General features: G+C 36.0%; 1 protein-coding gene across 1 annotated transcript in view; it reads left to right on the forward strand.

The window, feature by feature from the left end:
• The first annotated feature begins 4856 nt into the window (after positions 1 to 4856).
• Positions 4857 to 25216, forward strand: part of LOC129256960 (ATP-binding cassette sub-family C member 8-like) — a 28580-nt gene continuing 8220 nt past the window's right edge. The window contains exons 1-11 of the mRNA XM_054895189.2: positions 4857 to 5332; positions 5648 to 5873; positions 12133 to 12332; positions 12912 to 13078; positions 16823 to 16892; positions 17509 to 17666; positions 18127 to 18219; positions 18931 to 19033; positions 19984 to 20100; positions 23284 to 23395; positions 24671 to 24798. Coding sequence (XP_054751164.2) covers positions 5255 to 5332; positions 5648 to 5873; positions 12133 to 12332; positions 12912 to 13078; positions 16823 to 16892; positions 17509 to 17666; positions 18127 to 18219; positions 18931 to 19033; positions 19984 to 20100; positions 23284 to 23395; positions 24671 to 24798 — 1452 coding nt within the window. The 5' untranslated portion in view covers positions 4857 to 5254. The remainder of the gene's footprint in view (positions 5333 to 5647; positions 5874 to 12132; positions 12333 to 12911; positions 13079 to 16822; positions 16893 to 17508; positions 17667 to 18126; positions 18220 to 18930; positions 19034 to 19983; positions 20101 to 23283; positions 23396 to 24670; positions 24799 to 25216) is intronic.

The raw sequence follows: 25216 nt of genomic DNA on the forward strand, positions 1-25216 counted from the left end.
GACTTAGTACATCACTATCCAGGTCCAAGTGAAGAATGGCCTACCTGATCTTGTTTGAATCGCCAATGGGGCTACAATAGGGATGGAGAAACTAACTGCAACTGTAAGGATGATCATAGGATACAACACTTTTGTGTCTGCTCCCTCCTACCAGAGCTATGAACTGCCACTGCCTTTGCCACTGCACGAGAGTCTTTTCACAGGAAAGTTTCATGTAATTCTTGTACCATTAACAGGACATGATATCTTTAGTGACCTAAGAAGAAGTTTGTCATTAATTATCTTACTGGTAGAAGACACCTATTTATGGTAATCTGACATTTGGGGAAAAAATGATTATTTGCTCAAGGGTTGTTGGATGGGGGAGGGGGCGGGGACTTAATTGGTTCCTGATGGGGTTGTCGGTTAGGCTAAAACTTTGCTGAAAAGGTGCCTTTATTCTGATTGTTAGTGTTTTAAGGTGAAAATTACAATTTGCCAGTGAATGAGCAAAGACATTCGATGCTAACAATCTTACCCCATATCTACATACCCCCAAAAGCCACCTTTTGGAGAGACAAACTCCTGCACACCTAGGCTCCCTTTGGTCATAGTATACTGCATGATTTTAAAGGGCAATATTTGCTCTGTGCCCATCTTCTCGGGTCACTACACAAGTCCTGTGTAGTAGAGGGATCAAGCAAGATCTGGCTTTTGGGTTGAACGACTCCAGATCTTTGGCAGCGCACGGCTCTGGTAGGGGGGGGGGGGTGCAGACCAAAAGGTGATGCACTGTCTGATCCTCCCCTCAGTCGTAGATAGTGTCTGCATCCCTGCTGTAGCCCCGAACTGCATATTAAGGACTTTGCACCTTCCTGTTCCAGACCATAGGCGATTAAGACATAGTCAGGATGACCATTCGTCACTTGAACCTGGGGGCGTGATTCGCTAGGTCACATGGAAAGCTTTTGCGTCACAGACTGGAGGTGGTTTAACCATTATAGGGGGATCCTTTGACTGTGTGCATAGCCATCAAGGGATTCAGTCAAGTGAAACGAAGGATTCGAGTCTCTTTTTGGAAGGTTCATAGTTAAAGAGTGGAAGAAGGACATTTTTTTTTTGCTTGTTTTTCCACCCATTCTGATACCTCTATGTGTGGGGGACTGTGCCACACAGTAGGTAAAGATCGTTTACTCTTTTGGTAGCGGACAGTCGGAAATTGCTCAGCAAGCAGCATTCAGGACTGGGTTAAACTTGAAGCATACAGCAGAGCTTTTGAACGGATGGTTTGGCATCTGCTCCCCATATCGTGTTAGCAAGCCTCTTTTTGATGTTGTTCCTTTCTCCAGCTTTTGCCTTTGTCTCGGCAATATGTTCTTTGTACGCAAGAGTGCCGTCAAGGTAGGCAGGCTTGCTGGAGTGTTTCATTCACTTTCAAGTTTCAACACCATCTGACCAGCAGTTTCCGGTCTGCATCTCTATTGTTAAGGTGGAAGACGCTAAGTTGGGTTTTCTCTGGATAGTAAAGAGTCAGATATGCCAGAGCATCACTGAATGTTTTTTTCCACCTCTTCTGCTTTTATGAGGCAATGCACAGTTCATCAGCATAGGTAGCTCTTGGTGTTTGGGTGGATTAGTTGGTCGTTTGTGTATTTGGACAAGGACACTTCTTTGTTGGGGACCATTTTTCTGCCTCCACCATTTGCTGCTGGAACCACTGAGATTCACAAACAACCGGTTTGAGGACATGTTCTGAATTAGCCTTGTCAATTTGACGTCCTTTGTCATCACAATGACTTTCCTCGTAAGTAGGCCTACCCTATGATTAACTGGTTCATAAGCTGCAGAGAAGTCAACAAAGGCTTCTCCAGTTTTCAGACCTTCCTCAAACCATCTGATGTACCGATTCAGATTCAGTACTTGATAAGTAAAGGACTTTTCTGGCCTGAATCTTGCCTACTTGAATGAGGAACTCAGTCACAAAGGGAGCAATGCGGTTAAGCAGGAGCCTTTCAAAGGGATTGTGTGTGTGACAGAGTAGAGAGATAGTTCTGTAACTCCTTGGGCTGATTGGGTCTTTGCCTGGCTCGAGTTAGGCAACTACCCTCAATTTCCTCTTGCCATTTTTTTTCTCATGCAAACAGTCGATTAATATGTCAGCAGCCATTGGGCTGCAACAGGTCCAAGAAGTGTGATCTGCTCACAGAGGACATCTAATCCAGGTTCCTTGTTGCTCTTCATTATTTTCTTTAATAGCATAGCACAAGCAGACAAGACGTTCATGCTGAATTGTCTTGTGTTTTCAAATGACTCTTCAGTTGGGACGCTGTCTCTGCTCTTTTAGGGAGGTTGGCCCTTCGCGGGCAATAAATAGGGTGACCATGACTGTACACAAGAAGATAGTGGGTCACTTGGTCGGTGGTCACTAGGGGTATAGTTTGAGACTCGCATAGTCGTTTTCAAGGATCCGAATTGTTTTCCCGGCTTTTCTGCTGTAGTGAGTCATATCCATTGATTTGTTAAATCACTGTCACTTTCTTTTTTTACTATCCATAATGGCAGTTGTCTATTTCCCCCCACATTCAAGTGTATCGGCACCAAAGGGGTAATTCTAAAAGCTCCTGAAATATATATTGTACAGCAGCTTCGTCATCCGTCAAGCCAGGAGAATAGTTTGTACGGCATCCTCGTGGAATATTTTTCTGTGATGATTTCTTCAACAGCTTTCCAAATGTGCGTAATGAGTAGGGAGTGCTGGAAGATCCTGTGGGTAGGCATTCGGATCTATGACAAACTGCTCCCAGATTGCTTTCTTCAGGGTGAAACGTCTGTGAAAGGGAACTGTGCGTGGAGTAATGGCTGCATTCGCCTTCAGCCCAATCGGTCGATGTTGAGTGTGCGGGAGAGGGTCAAGCACAACCTTCTCACATTTTGTTCCGTGATGCAATCTGATTTGCATCTGACCAGTTCTCCACAAGTTCTCCATCTCGTTGGTTTATCCATACCCCCAGATAATGCTGTGACTGATTAAATCCCCAATAATTATATTTCCTCGATCGGAGGTGGCTTTACGGGGAAGGGAGAGAGATTGGTTAGGAGGTTTATAGAAAGAATTTAAAGAAATACTCATAAGTTCAATGGTTAGGACTTTGCCCGTTAGCTTGATGAGAGGCCTACTCCTAATTAATTCTACTTAAACAGATATTTGACCTGTTATTTAACTGCTGAAATCAGTAATGCCCATAAAGAATGTACAGGGACTAACCGGTTCTAGTGAGCAACAGACTCAGATTAGAGTAATTTTTGTTGTCTACTTGATAGATGTACGACATACTGAGGATCTCTTGATCTGTGTTTAAATCAGGGCAGGTGATCATTTGAAAGCTTTTTTTTCACCAGGTTGTGCAGATAAACCAGCAATACTGCTTGAAGGTCTGCAAATAGTTTATTGTGTTACTGTCCCATTGCCCATGCATTGGTATGATAAAAAGGGAGGGGGGGGGGGAAGAAAAAAAACCTTGCAGCACAGGAAAATTGCCAGATTTGCAGATAAAAACTTTGATAGATCATTGTGATTTACACATTTTAGTAGGTACCCCCAAAAGTAATTAGCTTTTGAGTTCACAATCACTACAGTTTAGGAATTATATTTGCCATACTGATAAATAATTTTGAATATTGAATGGTCTTGGATATGTATTTCCCTTCCTAACATGTTGTACGATCAAATGTTTCAAATAACAAACTACCCATTTCCTCTCCCATTGCCGTATGAAGTGAAAAGTTACATTTTTGACTGAAAATTTTCACAAAATTCACCAAAAGTGTGCAGGATATCCTTCAATTTACTATGAAAAAGCGCCCCTTGCCAAACTCAGTAGCTTCGCTCCCTCGCTTTGTTTCTTTAACAAAATTAATCGTTTTGCCACCCCAAGGAAAAAATTTCTGCATACAGCTATGCCCTCTCTCAATATGCCAACTGCCTGGCCAGATGGGTGAAACTAATTGTCATAAATGCTTAGAATAGTATAAGATGCATTTTGAGGACCAAAAAGGGAATTTTTGGGAGGTTACAGGCTTGAAATATCGCCAAAAAGTGATGGTTGCTAGGGAAAATGCTGTTGCTAGGCAACATAATGGTTTCCATAGGTAACGGAAAAATCTATGAATAATCTATTATTTAGATTAGAACAGATAACATGACACAGCAGGGTATCTAAGAATGATTTATAACAATATTATAAAATCCATAAAATGATGCCGATATAGTCGTAAATACACACAAACATATTAGTGATATCCGTCACATGCAGGGGTTAATCAAACATGGCAATAATGTAATTTTTCATGATCATAAATGCATTATACATCCTAGTCTTCCTCTTTTATCCCTTTTTCATAAAAATTCACCTTCTTCATTAGTTTTTACAAATCAAAAACAAAAAAAATGATAAAATGAATTAATCTGGTCAAAAAATAAGAGAATATTAAAAAATGAATATGGTTGCTAGGGAAAAAATGTTGCTAGGCAACAGTTTTGAAATCAAATACAGATGAAATATATGTTTGGTTGCTAGGCGTTATCATATCATTCAACCTGTAGTGATTTTATCCTCGTAAAGTCTATATTCATATATAAATTAGTGTAATTAATTAACAAATATAAATGATAAGTTACTGCTTTGCATTTATCACAAAAGTGGGCGTGGCCGATTCAAGGCTGGTTTCCATGGTGAAGCTACACTGTGCGACACTTTTAATTCTCAGTTCTAAAAAATTCAGAAAATTTCCTTAAAAATGATGCATGTTTTTGCTTTGATCCAGTCGGGGGGATTAAAGTCCCAAATTTTGGCCTCTCGCCGCTCACCTATAACCAGTGAAGGTTAGTAGCATAGTGTCATTGTTGGAAGAGAAATTTACTTTTTATGATTTTTCTTTTTATATTTATAAGTCAGGATAACTGTTTTGTGAATACCCTCAGCTATTATATCGCAAAATGTACCAGACAGTTATTGTGATTGATTGTGGAGGTATTGAATCAAGTATACTTTTCAGCTTAGGCTGCTCTTCAATCTGTTAATTTAAGCGCTGTTGCATAAAGCCAGGTTTGCATGCCAAGTTATATAATCAATTGAAATTTGATTGCTATAGAACAAATGATTATTAGTGGTTTTGTGTTTCATTTTGTTACTTGTTGTGTTGTATCTTTACCCAGGATGATCCTTTGTCTGCCCTCGATGTCCATGTTGGTAAGACACTGTTTGAAGAAGGTATCATGAACCTGCTCATCAAAAACAACCAGACTGTTATCTTGGTTACACATCAGCTGCAGTACCTACAAGAGGCCGACAAGGTAATACCCTTTTTTCTTGGTTTTGGCCTTTCTCTTAAAAATGCAACAACAACATAGAACAAAGAAGAAGAAGGAAACATGTCAAATATTGTGCCTTTTATTTGTCATTTTTATTCTTTACAGATAAGAAAATGTATATCTGGATTGTAAAATTTTAGTCTTGAAATGTCAAAACGTGCATATTATAGAGCCCTGCAGTGTTTATATAATTATGTACCACTTGTCATAAATTATCAATACAATTAATATCATCTAGGTAGTTAAAGCTAGCTCCTGTTGATTAAAAAAAAACAATATTTTCTATGATTTGAATAGATCCTAGTGATGCAGGATGGTCGTATTAAGCATCAGGGTACGATGGAAGAGATAGCTGAAGCCGATCCTACACTCTATAATAGCTGGAAAGAAGCTATCAACTATGTATCAGAAGTAGAGGCAGACCCATCTGGTAATGAATCTGAATCAGAGACTGAACGTAAGAAGCTCAAAAGACAAATCTCAAGGCAGATGACTGTAGAGGAAGAAGAAAAGAAGAAAGCTGGTGAGTCATACATCTTACCATTTACTTTACTTTGATACATCAGGTTAGAAAAATACAGTTAGAACAGTTTCATCCAGTTTTGTGAACAAATAATTTATTACTGACTTGGAATGAGTAAACAATCAGTAGTTTCTGTTCCCAAGATTATGTACCTTGCTTAACCCTAAAAATGCAGGGGGTGTGGAATCCATGATAAATTGCCAATTCGTGTACTCCCAAATTGTCCACTCACCACATGGTCTACCTTCATTTAGTCTCCATCAACATTTCGTCTTACAACCATTTGGTCCAGTAAACATTTGGTCCAATCATCACTTTGTCTAATCACCAGTTTGTCTCTGACCATTGGTCTCATAACCAGTTGGTTTAATATCCATTTCCTTTTCATTCATTTCGCCAAATCAACACTAAGTCCAATTAGATCGAATGTTGTATGGACTAAATGGCTATTGGACCAACTGGTTATTAGATGAAATGGCAATTAGACCATTAGGATAATGAACGAACTGATGGTAGAACAAATGATAGTAGACAATTTGGTAATTTGACGAATTGGCATTAAACCAATTGGAAATAAAACGAATCCATCCCCTACACGTCTCGCACAAAGATGCCGCTGTGACGTTCCATGACTTTTGTCTGTAGAAAAAGACGCACAAGATTCTATAGACAATTAGTAACATCCAGATATGCATTTCAAAGTTATGTAATGTATGTTCGCACTTCCGAACAAAACTGGCATATAAACATTTCATTTACAAATTCAATATAAATTATAATATTGCTAAATTCATTTATGTTTGATTATTTTTGTTTTTTATGACACAAATCAAGGCTCATATAATTTGGTGTGTAAGATACTAGGATGAATCCCAGGAAGCCTATTGATTTTGAGGTCATGCTTTTGTCTGACCCATCTGAAGTCCTTGTAAACATAATGGCCCCCCTCCTCGACAATTTTTGCGATATTTCTGCTGCGCAAAATTTTTTGACCTCGCCGCTCACTGACTTTTTACTTTCAAGTCTCGCGCAAATTTTGAGACCAAATTTGTGACGCCCGGATACACGGTTACGACATTACGCAACATTATGTAAGTGCATGTCAGACCGCAATTGCTCATAAACGTGATTTCATGTACAAATCCAATGCAGATTGTGTATTAGCCAAAATTCATAAATGTATCATTATTTCTACTTTTACTGATTAAACTTAATTAATTTTGCCTTGTTTATGATCAGAATTAAGTCTGGAACGATTTCCATCGAAAAAACAATAAAAAAACAAAAAGTAAAAAAACATAGAAATACATAAGAAATTAAAAAAACAATAAAATACATAAAAAATCAGTCTTGGTACCAGAATTTTTTTCATTCACAATTGTTAGGAATGCTATAAAGAATATTTTCACCAAAAAATAGCATTCTAGAAACTTTATTTAGTGAATCAGAGCAAAAAGTATGATTTCATGAATAAATTAGCATAATTAATTCATATAAAATAGAAATATATGAAATCAATGAAATTTACCAATGCAGCTGCGTAGATTACGTCATTCTCTACCATCATGCAAATTTTCGTTGTGATGGCGCAATCCGCGGCTGAGATCGGGAATGACAAGAATCAAAATACCCTGGGAGATTTAGGGTTAAAGCTAAATGAACGTAGTTGCAGTAAAACACTGATTTCGTGAGAAAGTCTTTAAAACCAAGGTAAAGTATTGATATGTCATCGTGGATCTAGATCTGGTACAGTTACATAAACTGAACTTTGTGAAATCATAATATCTAGCTAAAAACGATCACACTGAAGATCGCCAACACAGATAGGCACACGTGGGACAGTGTATTATTATTGCTGGAATAAAGACCCGACGGAAGTGACCGAATCCGCGCTAATTTTGCTTATTTCTCAGCAATTACACAATTTCTTCCAGAATCCTTTGGCACATATACTTTTTATTCATACAAACAGACACTTTGGTGATCATTATATTAAATTCTGTAAAAAGTCATTTTGAGATCGTTCCCACAACTGGAATTTATCTTTAAGCTAGGCTCATATGATTTGGTTTGTATGATACTAGCATGGATCCCAAGAAGCCTATTGATTTTTAGTTTAAAAGGTCAAAGGTAAAGTCGCCACCTTCCACTTTTCGTGTTTGACAAATATCTCCATTTTCTGCGTTACAGGCGGGCATATTTTGTGCTCGCCGTAGTGACACTCTTGTTACTAGTTATGATCAAAACAGTTTTTTGTCTCGCCCACCAGAGGTGAAGGCGAGACTTAGGGATCCAAATGTCGTCCTTCGTCCGTCCGTCACAAACCTTATGACACATAACTCCACAACCGTTAGTCGCTTTTCAACCAAACTTGGATGGTAGATGGACTTGGGGGACCTGCATGTTATGCTGCAGTCAGAGGTCACATGGTAAAGTCAAAGGTCATTTTCAGGTCAACATTAAAGTTTACACGCAAGATTCTCTTATGACACCTAACTCCGCAACCGTAAGTCATTTTTCAACCAAACTTGGATGGTAGATGGACTTGGGGGACCTGCATGTTATGCTGCAGTCGGAGGTCACATGGTAAGGTCAAAGGTCATTTTCAGGTCAACGTTAAAGTTTACATGCAAGACTCTTTTATGACACCTAACTCCGCAACCGTAAGTCACTTTTCAACCAAACTTGGATGGTAGATGGACCTGCATGTTATACTGCAGTCGGAGGTCACATGGTAAGGTCAAAGGTCATTTTCAGGTCAACGTTAAAGTTTACATGCAAGACTCTCTTATGACACCTAACTCTGCAACCGTAAGTCACTTTTCAACGAAACTTGGATGGTAGATGGACTTGGGGGACGTGCATGTTAGGCTGCAGTCGGAGGTCACATGGTAAGGTCAAAGGTCATTTTCAGGTCAACGTTAAAGTTTACATGCAAGACTCTTTTATGACACCTAACTCCGCAACCGTATGTCACTTTTCAACCAAACTTGGATGGTAGATGGACTTGGGGGACCTGCCAATGAAGTTTTGATACAATCCTGTTGCGTACCCTCGCAAATCACGATATTTTCATAAGTGGGCGAGACACAAAATCGCTTTTGCCTTGTCTCTTGAATTTCATTTAAAGAAAACACAAGAACTTGCAAAAACAGGAATAACTGAGACTTTGTAAAAGAATGAAATATATGAGAATTTCAATTTGAATTCTTGCGTTAATTGTGTTTTGATTTGGCAAGGACATGTATACTAAGAGGGAGGGTCAAATAATGAGTGCACTATTAGATTAACACTTGTAAATTATGATCATAGCATTAATCAGCTCTTCATGGGTTCATTAATTGACATAAAAGAGGGTGTCATGATTAATGCTATATAACCTTGGTAATAAGCTTGAAGTCTGTACACTGTGCCTAAAGCAAATGGTTATTAACCAGGGTTTAAGGCAATTGATTCAAACCTTGTTTATTGATTCGAGTCAAGCCTTGTGTTTAATATAGCACCATTGAATTATCTGATATATGCTCTCTGTTGTTTTCTCCTTCATCTACTTTATTTTAACTGAAATATTGTCCTCCGTTCTTTCATATTCTGTTCAAACAGTGGAGAATATAAGTGAGTATAGTGTTGTTGCATCATGACCTGCCTTGAAGCCTGCATGCCTTGGATAATGGATGTATTGTTGTAATTCTTTTTTCCCTACCCCACTTTTCTTTGTCTTGTTATATATTTGTCATGGGCATTGCATAAAACTAGTGTTGTAAATAATTATAAAATCAGTTTCAATTTGGAATGAATCCAGTTGCACAAACTTTTATATAAAAATTCCTAAAGACATAAATCAATTGTGCAATATAAAGGCATAGTGATATTTCTGAAAGGAAGTGTACATCTACAGTGTATTATGCTGTATAACAGTTTGCTTGCAGTATTTCTTTTGTGAATCAAGGGTATTCTATGCCCTGTTTTTTTTAAATGTTATTCTATTAGAAGAAGTTACCAGGTACTCTTTTTGAAGTATGTAGGTCCTTAGGGGCAGTGGGTATGTACGAGCAAGAATGAGAATACTGTGTGATTCTCTTTATATTGTGCAAAACTACATGTAAATGGAGTTCTGTTGCATTTATTTGTACAAACATTCTTAATGTACATGTATGTAAGGAGATTTTTCAAGAAACATATAAAAGTTCTCTACATTCTTTACTGCTCACCATTCTGATATTCATTTGGCAGTTCCATAATAAAGCTTACTTTATCTTTCCTCCAGTACATGTACGTATATATCCCAGTCAATTCTGTGGCTTGAAAACAATGTTGGAGGTAATAAGTTTAGCAAGCCGGGAGTAGGAAGTCTCGGTCCTGCCAGATCTTGGCAGGACCTGTTTATTCCACATTAATATAGTCCTGCAAATGGGTTCATAATCACTTGTCCATAATGTCCCCTGATAGAACCATACATAAAATAAGATGGGTCTCCACAAAGTTTTTTTTAATATATTTTTTCTATTTTTTACTTACTAAGAAAAATATTGCTCCATAAGAGAAAAAAACATTTGTAAAGAAGTTGCTGAAACCATCAAAATCTAATGTAAAATAAGTGGTGCTGGACAAAATGTAACATCACTAACCAAGATTAGACCCTGTAGACTTAACAAAATTGAGAGAAAATTCCATAACAATGTTGAACAGAAGAGTAAAACTGATATGGTTTTAAATTTGAGATTTTCTTGTATTTTTTTCATGACATGATTGATCATGGACAAATGGTTTTATCACAGCCCTGGTATCAATCAGTTACTATAAAACAATTTTGTAATGTATTTTGGTGCTTGGGTGGGTGTATAAAATTTTAACAAGTTCAGGTGTTCAAATGAAATACAAATGTCAAATTATCTGTATGAATAGGTATACAAAGCTGCTAATCTTATTAATAACCATCCCACGGTGTACTATTACATTTGGATACTATACTGATGGAGGATTAAGATATTTAAAACATAAATCATAGATTGACTATTAAAATAAAGTTCCACTTAAAACAACAGTACTTGGTCTCTGTTGTAAAAGGCATGGTCAGTGCCAGATGTTCCACATATATCAAGGACAGCTTAAAAGAGTATTGCATGCTGGGTGATTTTCACCAGAAAACTCACTGTGATTCATTATTCTGAATTATGAAAGTGAGATGCATGTTTTCCTATTTTCTTTATCAAAAGAAAAGGTGATTTCATCTTTACAGAATTGTTCAAAGTTATTTTGAATGGATATTACTATTTTTATATTTCTGTCTTTACATTTTTTGTTTTGTTCACTAGGTGTTGTACAGATATATTTTATGTGTTTTAGATACAAAAAATTGCTTTGCATTCTTCTTTGTTTTGTAAGTGAACTACGTTTATTCATGTTTATGTTGTAGAATGTTAATAATTTGCAAAAAAGAAAAAAATGATTTATCTGGTTTAATACTGTTACTTTAGATAGCAACTAAACGTTGTTTGTAAATAGATGAGGTGTTTTAAGGGGCTTTCAAAATTGCTTGTGTGATTGTTTGCGATCATTTAGTCACAATAAATGTTGCACAGAATCGCAATGGTTGTAAGCATTCACACCACCAATTGTGAAAGTGGCTTTTAGGCAATGTCCTATATATCAAAAGCGTGTCATTACTTTAGTCCCTGTAGCCACTTATTTATAGAACTTGGTTTTAAAAAACAATTTTGAGAACCTCTTAAACACAGCTCTTCTTAATAAGTAATTTTCTTTATTTTCGTTTACTTCAATTCTAATTATGTACAGGATTGCTTATTGTGGTAAACAATATGATATAGTGCACTATGGAGAGTGTACTTATAGTCATTTTGGCTTGTCCATTGTAGAGGAGGGTTTTGCCACACATGGGGGGTGTTTCACAAAGATTTTAGTATGACTTAAGTCACAATTAAATGCCGACGCATACATGATATGCAACGCAATCTTATTGATCAATACGCAGTAGTGCGCGTCCTCTTTGCATGATCTGACCAATTAGTCCATGTGTTTTATACCGCGCGCAACTAGACATTTAAGTGCGACTCTAAGTCATACTTAAATCTTTGTGAAACACCCCCATGGAATAGTATTTGGTTGTTCATAGCTGTCTAAAAAAACTTATCCAGTGTGATATAAAATTTCTTTGTGAATTCTTGTCGATACTGGAAGACCATTCATATCATTCTTGAAAGTAGAAGGTCATGTTAGTTCTGTTTTCTTCAATATGTAGGTAGTGAAGAGGGTAAGCTGATAGAGAAGGAAGAGATGGAGAGAGGATCTGTTTCCTACAGAGTCTATCTTTATTACCTTGGAGCCATCACATATCCTGTTGTCCTTATCGTTACATTCTTTATCTTGAGTCAGTCTGGCATACGGATTGGAACAAACTTCTGGCTCTCAAAATGGTCAGAATCCAACTTAGACCCAAATGTGAGTATCCGTGCATGAGGAATAAAACAATGCCTGTTTCTGTTTTGAACAGGAGAATCCCTGATGCATACAATTCTATTGTGAAGTATTTGATATATGTTCTAGCAATTCCATGTTATGACTTCTGCAGAATTTTTGTTTAAAGATGGAGTGGAGTTCTTCGCTATGATACTCCTTATTATGTATTTGCAAGTGGAGCCCTGAAATGTGATATTCCTTTAATCTTTTTAAAAATAGTTGAGGCAGTGTTCACAGGGAGTTCAGTCTTACTATTGATGTTTTGGGCAAGTGCCGGTACTCCAGCATTATTTAACATCTAATCTCTATGATAGGTTTCCTATACATAGACTCAGAGATAGGTTTCTGGGCATGAATCTGATGATTACAGTGATGTCTTAAATACTGGCACTGCATGCAACTAGAAATTTTAGTTCAACTAATCTCTTTGTGAAACATTCCTAGTAAACGTTTCATGTAGGCAGATATGGGGATCCATTGGATATCCCAAGTGAGAGATGCTACCTTAAGGAATATGGAATTTAGAATAGCTTCACTTTGCTCTACTCTCTCTCTATCCAGGCAACCAATGATGATCTGACATATTGGATAGGTGGTTACGCTGGTCTCTCCTTCGGCACCATTGCTGCCCAGCTGATAGCATCAGCTCTCTTGGTGTTTTCATCTCTCATAGCTGCTAAGAGTCTTCATCTAGCTATGCTTCATACCATCATCAGGGTGCCTATGAGGTAGATTGCATTACCTTAAATGGTGCTTAGAAAACATATAGAGGAAATTACGTGTAGGAATGTTCAAACTTAAAATGATGTTAATGATAGTTCTATATTATATTTTTGGGATACTGACATAGAAGTTCAGCAAGGATTGATTTATATGGCGATACAAAATATACAATACTTCATTCATAGCTATAATGTTGATTAGTACTTTAAAGGAAATTAAGATCTCCTCTGTTTGTGGCATTTTACTTTGTATTGTTTTGATTTATTGTATAATCTTTAAGACTTAAGAGTCTATTAAAATCGAGTCTCCAATTATACAATTTTGTTTTTTGCCATTAATAGCAATTATTGCTGACGTAGAATAAGGTTTTGTCTCACCTGCGAAGCAGAGTGAGACTATAGGCGCCGCTTTTCCGACGGCGGCGGCGTCAACACCAAATCTTAACCGAAGGTTAAGTTTTTGAAATGACAGCATAACTTAGAAAGTATATAGACCTAGTTCATGAAACTTGGCCATAAGGTTAATCAAGTATTACTGAACATTTTGCCTTAGTTTCAGGTCACATGACCAAGGTCAAAGGTCATTTAGGGTCAATGAACTTAGACCATGTTGGGGGAATCAACATCAAAATCTTAACCTGAGGTTAAGTTTTTGAAATGTCATCATAACTTAGAAAATATATGGACCTAGTTCATGAAACTTGGACATAAGGTTAATCAAGTATTACGGAACATCCTGCTTGAGTTTCACATCACATGACCAAGGTCATTTAGGGTCAATGATAAGCCTGTGTCGAATCGATTTTAAAATCGGTGTTCGATCGATGTCATCGAATGCCGATGCAGATTTTGCAAAATCGGTGCATCGAAAAAAAAAAAAAAATACGTCGGCCGGCCGATTCATTTGGTTCACACAATCAAACATCAAAATAAACAGTAATATCCGTCTCGACTACTACTTACTTCATTAATATTGCCCCCAAAATGAAACGGATTTTGTAATTATGATGCCTATTCACCATTAATTTGAAGTTTATTTCGATCATAGTTCGAGTCTTACTCGTCTGCACGGCTCGTCTGCTCGTGCCGAGATAATTTATGCACGATGAATTTATGAATGGAAGTCGCCATTGATCGTGCATGCGCAGTACTGTGCTTTAATCAAATCAGAAAATGGCCGGAAAATGGATGCGATCAACGTATAAAAGTAAATCTTGCTTTCATGAACAATATTAATATCATGACCATAGAACATGATTTAATCGTAATATTTAACAATAATTTGCATATGATAATCATTAATATGAATTTAGAGCTTGATGTGAAACGTTTGTATTTCGTTTCAATTTTCAATGGCGGACATCACATGACGATCGACTTGAGTGAGTGGAATCGCACTTGTCTAAAAAAATAATTACACGTCAGGATTGATTATCGAACATTGTCAACATGTAGAAACTCTTTTGATGATCGTAATATCACCATATAATAATATTTTACATGACACAACAGAGAAAAATTACATTTGATATTTTTTCCCATCAATTTGAAGCTTGTTTGTGCCCAACTTTGGGCTCTGATTTCATGAATGGAAAATATGTCAGACGTCATCGAACGCGCATGCGCATTGTGCTTCTTTTCTCGGAGCTCGGAGACGTCCAGAGATGGAATAAAAAATAAAAATAATGCCAGTATAATACTATTAATTCTTCCATATGAACATAACATACTTTGCTGACATCGTCAATATTTTTAGTATGGCCATAAAATCTTATTAAATCGTAATTATTTTACATCCAATAATAATTTATATGAAGTTAGAGCTCGATCCGAGACATTCGTATTTATTTCGATCACAAGCTCTTGTGTCTAAAATAAATGGATTATCATTATCAGGATTAAGTCTCGAACATCGTCAGAACTCATATTTTCCAATCTTTCCTCACAATCGTTATATATCAGCATTGAATACCAATTCAAATGACCATCCAGAGAAAATTACGTATTTATTTCCATCAATTTATTTGGAGCTAATTTTGGATCCAACTACCCCGCCAACTACACAATCTCAGGCAAGTTACAGCGCTCTCCCCGCTGTTTGCACTTGTTAGATGGCGCTGGCAAGCATGCCTGTCATTTCGGGAGAGTGAGTGAACGGGGCTGCGGACGGGGCTGGTCTGTGCGAGGCTGGACTGCGAATGCTAGTTGACCGAAAATCATTCGGATCGACTCTGCGTGATTCATGTCTTTAATATTGTTTCATTTTAAACTTATATGTTATCATCTGCAAATATCATTGTTGAAGATATTTTGGGAAGAATTCTGCATTGCCCCCGGCCTTTTTTGTGTTTTGTGATCATGGAAAATACAAACGAACTTTGCTCTGTCATCTGCTTTTGCAACGCTCACCCGGCGCGGCCAGCGCAGACCGTCAGTGCATGTAGTGCATGCATAGCGCATGCATCGACGGCCGGCCGGAGCAAAAAAAATGACTCGATTTTCCCCGCCTTCAAATTTCGATGCATCGATGTTCGATCGAATTAAAGCTGTCGAACACCGGTTTTCAAAATAATCGATATGACTCAGGCTTAGTCAATGAACTTTGGCCAAATTGGGGGTATCTGTTGAATTACCATCATAACTTTGAATGTTTATGGATCTGATTCATGAAACTTGGACATAAGAGTAATCAAGTATCTTTGAACATCCCTTCCTAGTTTCAGGTCACATGACCAAGATCAAAGGTCATTTAAGGTCAATGAACTTTGGCCATGTTGGGGGTATTTGTTGAATTACCATCATATCCGTGTAAGTGTATTGGTCTAGTTCATAAAACGTGGACACAAGAGTAACCAAGTATCACTGAACATCTCATGCGAGTTTCAGGTCACATGACCAAGGTCAAAGGTCAATTGACTATGGCCATGTTTGGGGTATTTGTTGAATTACCATCATATCTCTGTAAGTATATTGGTCTAGTTCATAAAACTTGGACATAAGAGTCATCGAGTATCACTGAACATCTCATGCGAGTTTCAGGTCACAAAACCAAAGTCAAAGGTCATTTAAGGTCATTGAACTTTGGCCATTTAAGGGGTAATTATTAGATTGCTGTCATAACTTTCAAAGTCTATAGATATAGTGTATAAAATGTGGATATAGGGGTAATCATGTATCACTGACAAGTTTTAGGTCACATGATCAAGGTCAAATATCAATGAACGTAGTATTGTATCATTATATGAATGGTGTTTTTTGTGAATAATTATTATATAGTAGTTTTCAAAGTCAGCACTGCTGCTATAATATTGAATCGCGTGATGCAGGTGAGACCGCCAGAGGCATTCCACTTGTTTTGTTTAGACATGCAAAATGGGGAAAGTAATAATTGTGTTTTGATTTGATACAAGATAAAGAAATTTTCATTTTAATTGACGATAAGCAATTGACAATGGGGTAGTTAATGATAGGTGTTTATGTTACATAACAAAAACACCTTTGGAAACTACAGCTCAAAAAAACAAGAAATTTACCTTAATGTTAAGATTCCTTTCATACAAGTACTGATAGATTTTTGAAGTATATAATATTATCAGTACAATTAAGATAAAGAAGAGACAAAGAGTACATCTTGATGAGGTCATGTATTGAGTTCCAACAAAGTTTATTCAAATGATATATTGTCAGCATGTATACAGGTATTTTTTATAGCAGAATTTATTTAAATACAATAATAATGTCTCTTCTCAGATTTTTTGACACCACACCTATTGGACGTATCATCAACCGTTTTTCCAATGACACTCAGATAGTTGACATGGTGAGTAAGAGATTATACAACATTAATGCCCTGCATTGATTGTTTTATTCTGAACTCAAATAATTTGATTATTTACCTGATAGCAATCATGCATATTAATTTAAGTAATGATTAAGGTGTTTGCATGTTTGTTAATGTAACCTTTTCATATATTTTAGCATGATCTCAGTGTGAATCAATTTTTTGAAATTCAAAAAGAATTCTTGTTCAAATAGATTAATTCAGCCTTGCACAGTATTTTTTCATTACTGCCAGTTTGTATTTGAGTAGAATTTTTACTTGAATCTATTTGGTAAAACAATTCAGATAAGAGATAGGGGAGGGGGGGGGGGCAGGGGCAGGGCAAGCTGACTTACATTATGTGTGATATATTTTTTTCTCCTTCAAATAATGGGTAATTTAGAGTTACGCAACTCTAAGATCTGTAAGTTTTATACTCTTCCTCTTTCTCTTTTCTTCTTCTGTTTCTCCTTCTTCACCTTTCCCCTATTTTCACTACTTGAAAAGTTATTGGTGGAGGGGGGAGGCAGTCACCTTCCCCCTGTGTTGCCACCCTGATAACAGATATCATGTGCTTGCCTTATGTCATCCTATCATTATTATATTATTATTCCAGAAATTGATCAATACTTTGAATGGCCTGCTTGGTAGTATGATGAATTGCTTGTCTGCCATTGTCGTCAATGCAGTTGTGACACCTATCTTCTTAGCAATAGTGTTTCCTGTTGCCGTTGCATACATATTTCTTCAAAAGTACTTCATCACTACTTCAAGGTATGATGCACTTATTTGTCCTTTTATTCATTACAAATATAGCTGATGTTATGTATTACAATATCTTGTTCTCTATGATCTTAGTATTTATCTTTTTATTTTCAGTTTTTTAGAACAGATATATGTGGATTGAAATCTGATTGTTTTTCTTTTGTCTTTGATTGAGAGAAAATAAAATTTCAAAATATAGTAACATTACTTTAAATTTCATGTGTAGATTTGGTATAACCTCTAAAATAATTGAAAAAAAGTTGTTTTAAGCATAGTTTGTTGCAAGACAAAGGCGAAACTTTGATGCTGTGATTTTTTCTCATCATGATAACTAATACACAAGAGGCAAAAGTATGCTGGCCCTTCAATACCCCTTGCATATTTGGATACGAAGTGAGATCAGGGTTGATGAATAATTTGATAAATTATGTACTGTAGAACTATACTGAATTATATCTTTATGCAACAGGGAACTTCAGCGTCTTGACAGTGTATCTAAATCCCCAGTGTTTGCCTATTTCTCTGAGACTTTAGGTGGACTGGCTACTATCAGAGCATATAAGTAAGTCTACTGTATTTTCTTTAATCCTTTTCTTTTGAGAACTAATTAGGATTAAGGGTATGTTCATGATGTACATTTATATCCATTGTGTATGTTTTTTTAACGTTTATTATTGATAGATTTGAGGACTTAATCATTATTGGATTGACAGATGAATAAATGAATGAATAAAGAGTAAATGAGTATATATTTTAACTGAATGAATTACTAAATCTAGAGGAGATTCAGGGAGTATTAAATGAATTGATAACTACTGAATGCATGGGTGAATGAATAAAATTGATATTTGAATGCATGGATGAATAAATATAGTAACCTGATTGATAAATCAAATTTTTGAAAAATTATAAAAAAGACTCAAGAAAGAAAGGGGTCATAAAGCAATATCATGTGCCCTTCATGGACAGGTTGTAAATTATACAGGCCTTATAAAGATTATTCCTAACCAAATTGAGGTTAGATTTTAGTTCCATGAGAAATTGCATGAACTGCACTTATATAATGTAATATATAATTATTAAATCCACTTTGCTAGCTGTTAATTATATTTATGGAAGGAAATCAGAAGAGTGAATTTGTATAACATTTTATGTAAATGCTTAATGGTATTATATATGCATTGTATAGTACTGGACAATTATTTGTTCTTTGAAATTGTCAGTAATAAAAATGTAACCCATTGAATAAGATTTTAATTTTTTCTGATTATAGTTCCCAGAAGACTTTCTACCGTACAATAATGGAGCGTATTAATGTCAACAACACAGCTTATCTGTACCTTCAGACCGCCAACAGATGGTTGGCAGCAAGGCTGGTAAGATTAAGAAGACTATAATTTATTATGTTTCAAGTTGTATCATGTCTGACTTTAATAGTGGTTCACTACAAACTATTAAAGCATTCCACGAACTATGGTTAGATAAAAAAATCTCAATAAATAATGATATTATCAAGACTTGTGTTGATTTCTAGACCCTGCTACATTAAAGAGAAATTCCAGTAGTTGCAGTAAACACTGATTTCATGAGAAAGTCTGTAAAACCAGGCTTAATTGTCAGTATATCATCGAGGATCTAGATCTGGCACAGTTACATAAACTGAACTTTGTGAAATCTTGAAATCTACGCTGAAAAATGTCCAGACTGAACTTCCCCAACACAGATAAGCGCACGTGGGACAGTGTATAATTATTGCTTTGAGCGTCGGGCCCGACGCTCTACCCGAATCCTGCGCTTATTTGCTGATTTCTCAGCAATTACACAATTTCTTCCAGAATCCTTTGGCACATGCGTTTTATTTATACAAACAGACACTTTGGTGGTCATTTCATTGGATTCTGTACGAACTCATTTTGATATCGTTACCAAAACTAGCATTTACCTTTAAAAGATGATAAGATCAATATAGATAGAAATCACTTTTAAATTTTGCCCATGGTTTGTTTTTGACTTAAAGATACATTTTGTTAAATATAGCATATTTCACATGTAGGTCTATTAATTATATTCCTGGGCCCTCACCTTTTGTAGTTTGTTACTAAGATGTCTAATGAAAATATATAATTCATCTTCAGAAACATTTAGCAGTTGAAACTTCTTTTATTCTTACAGTTCTTGTATTTTCAAGAAGAAAACCTCCATCATAAATCACAAGAAAAAAAAAACAATGTATATGAAACAATCACATTGTACAAATATTAAGAATATCAATATGATTTTAAAACAATTGTTAATGTTGAATTTGTATTATTTATTGTTTGCGCAGGACTTTATTGGTGCTCTTGTTGTACTACTAGCAGGATTAACAACAACTATTAGTGCAGTTGTTTTTGGTGGTGTTCCTGCCAGTGAAGTAGGTTTAGCTATCAGTTATGCTCTTCAGGTATGTAAACACCCCGACTCAGGGTTCACCATTAACACTCTGATTTGTAAGGCTGACAGTGACATGTGAAAAAAGAGAGATATTAAGGATGTTCCACAGTTAAAATGAAATCCGTGTCATTTTCACCAAATTTTGCACAGAGTTACTTAACCCTATCTAGGACGAGGGGGATGCCTCGGAGGCCCCCTCCTCAACGATTCACGCAATATTTTTGCCGCGCAAATTTTTTTTGACTTCGCCGCTTGCTGACTTTTTACTTTTAAGTCTTGCGCAACTTTTGAGACCAATTTTGCATCACCCGGGTACGTGGTTCCGAAATAACGCAACATTATGTAAGTGCATGTCAGACAAAAAAATTGCTCAACAACGTGATTTTGTGTACAAAGTCAATGCAAATTGTGTTTTCAACCAAAAATCATAAATGTATGATTATTTTTAGTTTTGCTGGTCTAAATGTATTTATTTTATGCTTTATATGATCTCAGAAGAGTCCCCAACAAATTTCTTTGCAAAAACAATGAAAAAAAAATGAAAAAAATACATAAGGAATTGAAAAAACAATATAATACATAAGAAAATGATTTGATATTGCAATTTTGTTCATGTACACTTGCTAAGAACACCACAAAGAGTTTATATACCAAAAGTTAGAACATTTGGAGCTTTATTTATGGAGTTAGAGGAAAAAGTATGATTTTGCATACTAATTGCGCATAAATTAGCATAATCACTTAATAGCAATTCACATGAAATGAATTGCTATACAATTTTGTAGATTATGTCCCAGACAACCTGCGTGCCAATTTTCGGCGCAATCGCGCGGTCGACAGCCGAGATCTCAAGGGGGGGCCTGGGAGGCCCCCCCCCCCCCCCCCGGCCATATGAACTCCCAAAATACCCCGGCCTAGATAGGGTTAAGCACCTTAATATTCCAAATATGCAAAAATTAACATGGGTGCATGTGCTTCGATTTTTTGCTATTGAACTTTGAAGTTAACCCATTTGAAAGGTCATGAGAAATAGACAATAAAAATATTTTTGCAGTTTTAGACCCCACAAGATCACAATGTTGAGTTTATACCTCTATTACTCAAAATCCATCTGAATTTCACCACATTTTTCATTAAAGTTCAAAATTATACACTTCAGATGAATAATTCACTTATATTCTTATATTGCTATTCGTTTGCTCTTTAAAGAGTAGCAGCACCTTCAATTTTGAAAATAAGGTGAGAAAGACGACAAAAACGTATCAACATTTTATGTAACATTTATTTAAGAATTACAATACTATTACAGCACTTTATTTAAAACCCATGTCATTTTCACAAAATTTTGCATTTTGCATGGTTGTAGAGAAAAGTATGTTCAAGAGGTGTGAATATTAAAAAATGGGGGTTCATGTGCTTGTTGTCTCACCTGCATAGCAGTGTGAGACTATAGGTGCCGCTTTTCCGACGGCGGCGGCGTCAACACCAAATCTTAACCTAAGTATAAGTTTTTGAAATGACAGCATAACTTAGAAAGTATATGGACCTAGTTCATGAAACTTGGCCATAAGGTTAAGCAAGTATTACTGAACATCCTGCCTGAGATTCATGTCACATGACCAAGGTCAAAGGTCATTTAGGGTCAATGAACTTAGACCATGTTGGGGGAATCAACATCAAAATCTTAACCTAAGGTTTAGTTTTTGAAATGTCATCATAACTTAGAAAATATATGGACCTAGTTCATGAAAATTAGACATAAGGTTGATCAAGTATCACTGAACATCCTGCATGAGTTTCACGTCACATGACCAAGGTCAAAGGTCATTTAGGGTCAATGAACTTTGGCCGAATTGGGGGTATCTGTTGAATTACCGTCATAACTTTGAAAGTTAATGGATCTGATTCATGAAACTTGGACATAATAGTAATCAAGTATCACTGAACATCCTGTGCAAGTTTCAGGTCACAGGATTAAGGTCAAAGGTCATTTAGGGTCAATGAACTTTGGCCAAATTTGGCCAAATTGGGGGTATTTGTTGAATTACCATCATAACTTTGAAAGTATATTGGTCTAGTTCATTAAACTTGGACATAAAGAGTAATCAAGTATCACTGAACATCCTGTGCGCATTTCAGGTCACATGACCAAGGTCAAAGGTCAATGAACTTTGGCCGAATGGGGGTATCTGTTGAATTACCATCATAACTTTGAATGTTTATGGATCTGATTCATGAAACTTAGACATAAGAGTAGTCAAGTACCACTGCACATCATGTGCGAGTTTCAGGTCACATGATCAAGGTCAAAGGTCAATGAACTTTGGCCAAATTGGGGGTATTTGTTGAATTACCATCATATCTCTGTAAGTGTATTGGTCTAGTTCATAAAACGTGGACATAAGAGTAACCAAGTATCACTGAACATCTTGTGCGAGTTATAGTAGGTTTCAAAGTCAGCACTGCTGCTATATTGAATCGCGTGATGCAGGTGAGACTGCCAGAGGCATTCCACTAGTTTTCAAATTATCAGCACTTTTGTTTTGAGCAAATGTGCTTTTAAAACACACAAAAAAAGGATCAAAAGGCCTGTATGTACATAAAGGAAAATTCTACACCACTATCCCATTTAATCAAACTCGAGATCATATTTGTCACACTTCGCAGCTTTGCAGAGTAAAGTGTTCTGGAGATGTAGAAGCGTTTAAAAATTTGGTCCATAGATTATTTTCAGCTAATAGCTTCATAAAATAATACATAAAAATTTGCTGTTAGGGTGCCGATGACTGGAAAAATCAGCTGATACTTGTAGCTAATTACTCACCTGTTCACTTATTGTGACGTCAGCGTGCAAGGGTAAAATAAGCTCAGATAGGGATGTGTACAAACATAACTGGGCAACGTCCTTAAATCAGTTCCAAAATGAGTTGTAGGTCATTGTAGGTGATCTAAAATTTGATTGACTTACCTTATGACTCAATTTTGGATCTGATTTAATCTCTTTTTGAACAAGTCAAGAAAAGGAGACCAAAAGCATGAAAATGTTCAAACACAATGATTCTGCAGTGCGTTGCCAGATAGAAACACACATTGCTATATTGTAACTCACAAAACACTACAGAGAAAATAGGAATTATCAATCACTGTCATGTTATTTGAAAATATTATTACCATCATTTTTGTTTCTATCAAGGTGTCTGGATATCTCAACTGGGTAGTACGGAGTGCAGCTGATACAGAGATGCAGATGAATGCTGTGGAACGTGTCAAGTATTATAGCTCTCTCAAAAGGGAACAATATGAAGGTATATATATCTCATTGAAATCCTTATAGTGTTTTCAAGAATTGTACATAGTACATATCAACACCATAAAAGTGGAAGATGAAAACAGACATTTCTTAACTAACCTGCCTATCGTGAAATATGATTAGATGCACATCATTTGAAATAAACATGATTTATTTCTTAAGTTTTGGAGAGATGAGAGTTGATAATTTGATCTAAAATTCTTAGTGTATGAATATCTCACTACTTACAAGGGCTCTAATGAGATGCATATTTCATATGTGATTTCCTGTCAAAATGTATAAAATAATGAAAATATCATAATTTTTTTTTTTACTAATCATTTTGTAGTGACAGTAATCTGATTAGATTTTGAGGCCACAATGTCAATGTTCAAGTTCAAACTTGGCAGATGGGAGCGACAAGATCTGATTAGATCTTTAGGTTATGGGCATGGGAGCGGAGATGATTTGATTAGATTTTGAGGTCAGAGTTCACATAGATCATTGTATACATTCATTTTTCTTGTGATATCCAAGGAACCATTGATTAATGAAATTTAACTTTGCTCATGTATGGCAGTGTCTTTGATCTGATCTCAGTTTAAAGGTCAAAGGTCATTTTCACTATAACTTTAATCAAATTGATCAGTCAGAATTTATTATAGTTAAAAAATACATTTCATCTCGGAAATCTGTTTTTGATTGTGATTATGACAATTAAAAAAAATAAGTGTTCTTTATATTTAATATCTGGCAGTGTTGGAAGCATAAATTTTGTTGCGAGCAGTTAAGATTCTGTGTTTTCAAATTTTTTTTCTTGTACTTTTTTACTTAATTTTTACTATGAACCAAGATGATGGATGTTCGGGTGTGCTTTTGTGTGTGATGATGACGATGTTTCTCGGTGGGTGTGTCTGTGTGTGAATGAGCATATTTCGATTCCCCCCCTCTTCATCTGATGTGTACATATATTAATTACTGTATTCTTTGGAGGCTTATTATCTCAAGTGTAAACTTTTTGTTGCCCTCCTTTTCTTGTAATGATATTTCTATATACGAATGTACAATTTGATGATGTTTTAATTATTATAATTATTATCAAGAATAAATTGAATTTGAATTGAAAATGTGAATTGAATTATTTTCTCATTAGTTAATGATTTTTTTTTGTAAAATTGATTCATTCATCACTTATGCACATGATTATCAATATTATGATATAATGTAGTAGTGATAGTTGAGTATATCACTGAATTATTCATTTAAATCTGTCTTCATTTTGTATTGCTAGGATTGGAACCACCTCTCAATTGGCCTCATAGAGGTCAGATTTCAATTGATAATGTGAGTGTGAGATATGCAGCAGATTTAGACCCAGTACTACAGGAGGTATCAGTTAACATCCAGGCTGGAGAGAAGGTAAGCTCAGCTGTTTACTGCCGCAGTTATAACCAGAGTTACCTTACCAGACAGTGGTGTGTCTTTTATGCAGGAATCCTTCAATCTTCTTTTTCATTGCTAATCCTCAGATCATTCAAAACAATAGGATTTTTTGTGTGAATGATGCATAATGTCTGTGGATGCCACTATAAAGGTACTATGCACCTTTCATAGTGCAGATTCCTGCTTTTCTCATTTACTGTCTGGCCTGCATACCAGATGGGAAACTATAGGTGCCCCTGTAGCATTTTGTTATAAAATGAATGGTGTTTTTAATTTGTGAACAAGTATTCATCTTTGTTGTTTTCAAAGTTGGCACTGCTGCTATATTGACAGCATGCGAGACTGCCAGAGGCGTTCCACTTGTTTTTGTTTTTTAATTGATGTGAGGATGGAA

The sequence above is a fragment of the Lytechinus pictus genome, chromosome 3 (genome assembly GCF_037042905.1).
Source record: "Lytechinus pictus isolate F3 Inbred chromosome 3, Lp3.0, whole genome shotgun sequence".
In the NCBI taxonomy this organism is placed as follows: Eukaryota; Metazoa; Echinodermata; class Echinoidea; order Temnopleuroida; family Toxopneustidae; genus Lytechinus; species Lytechinus pictus.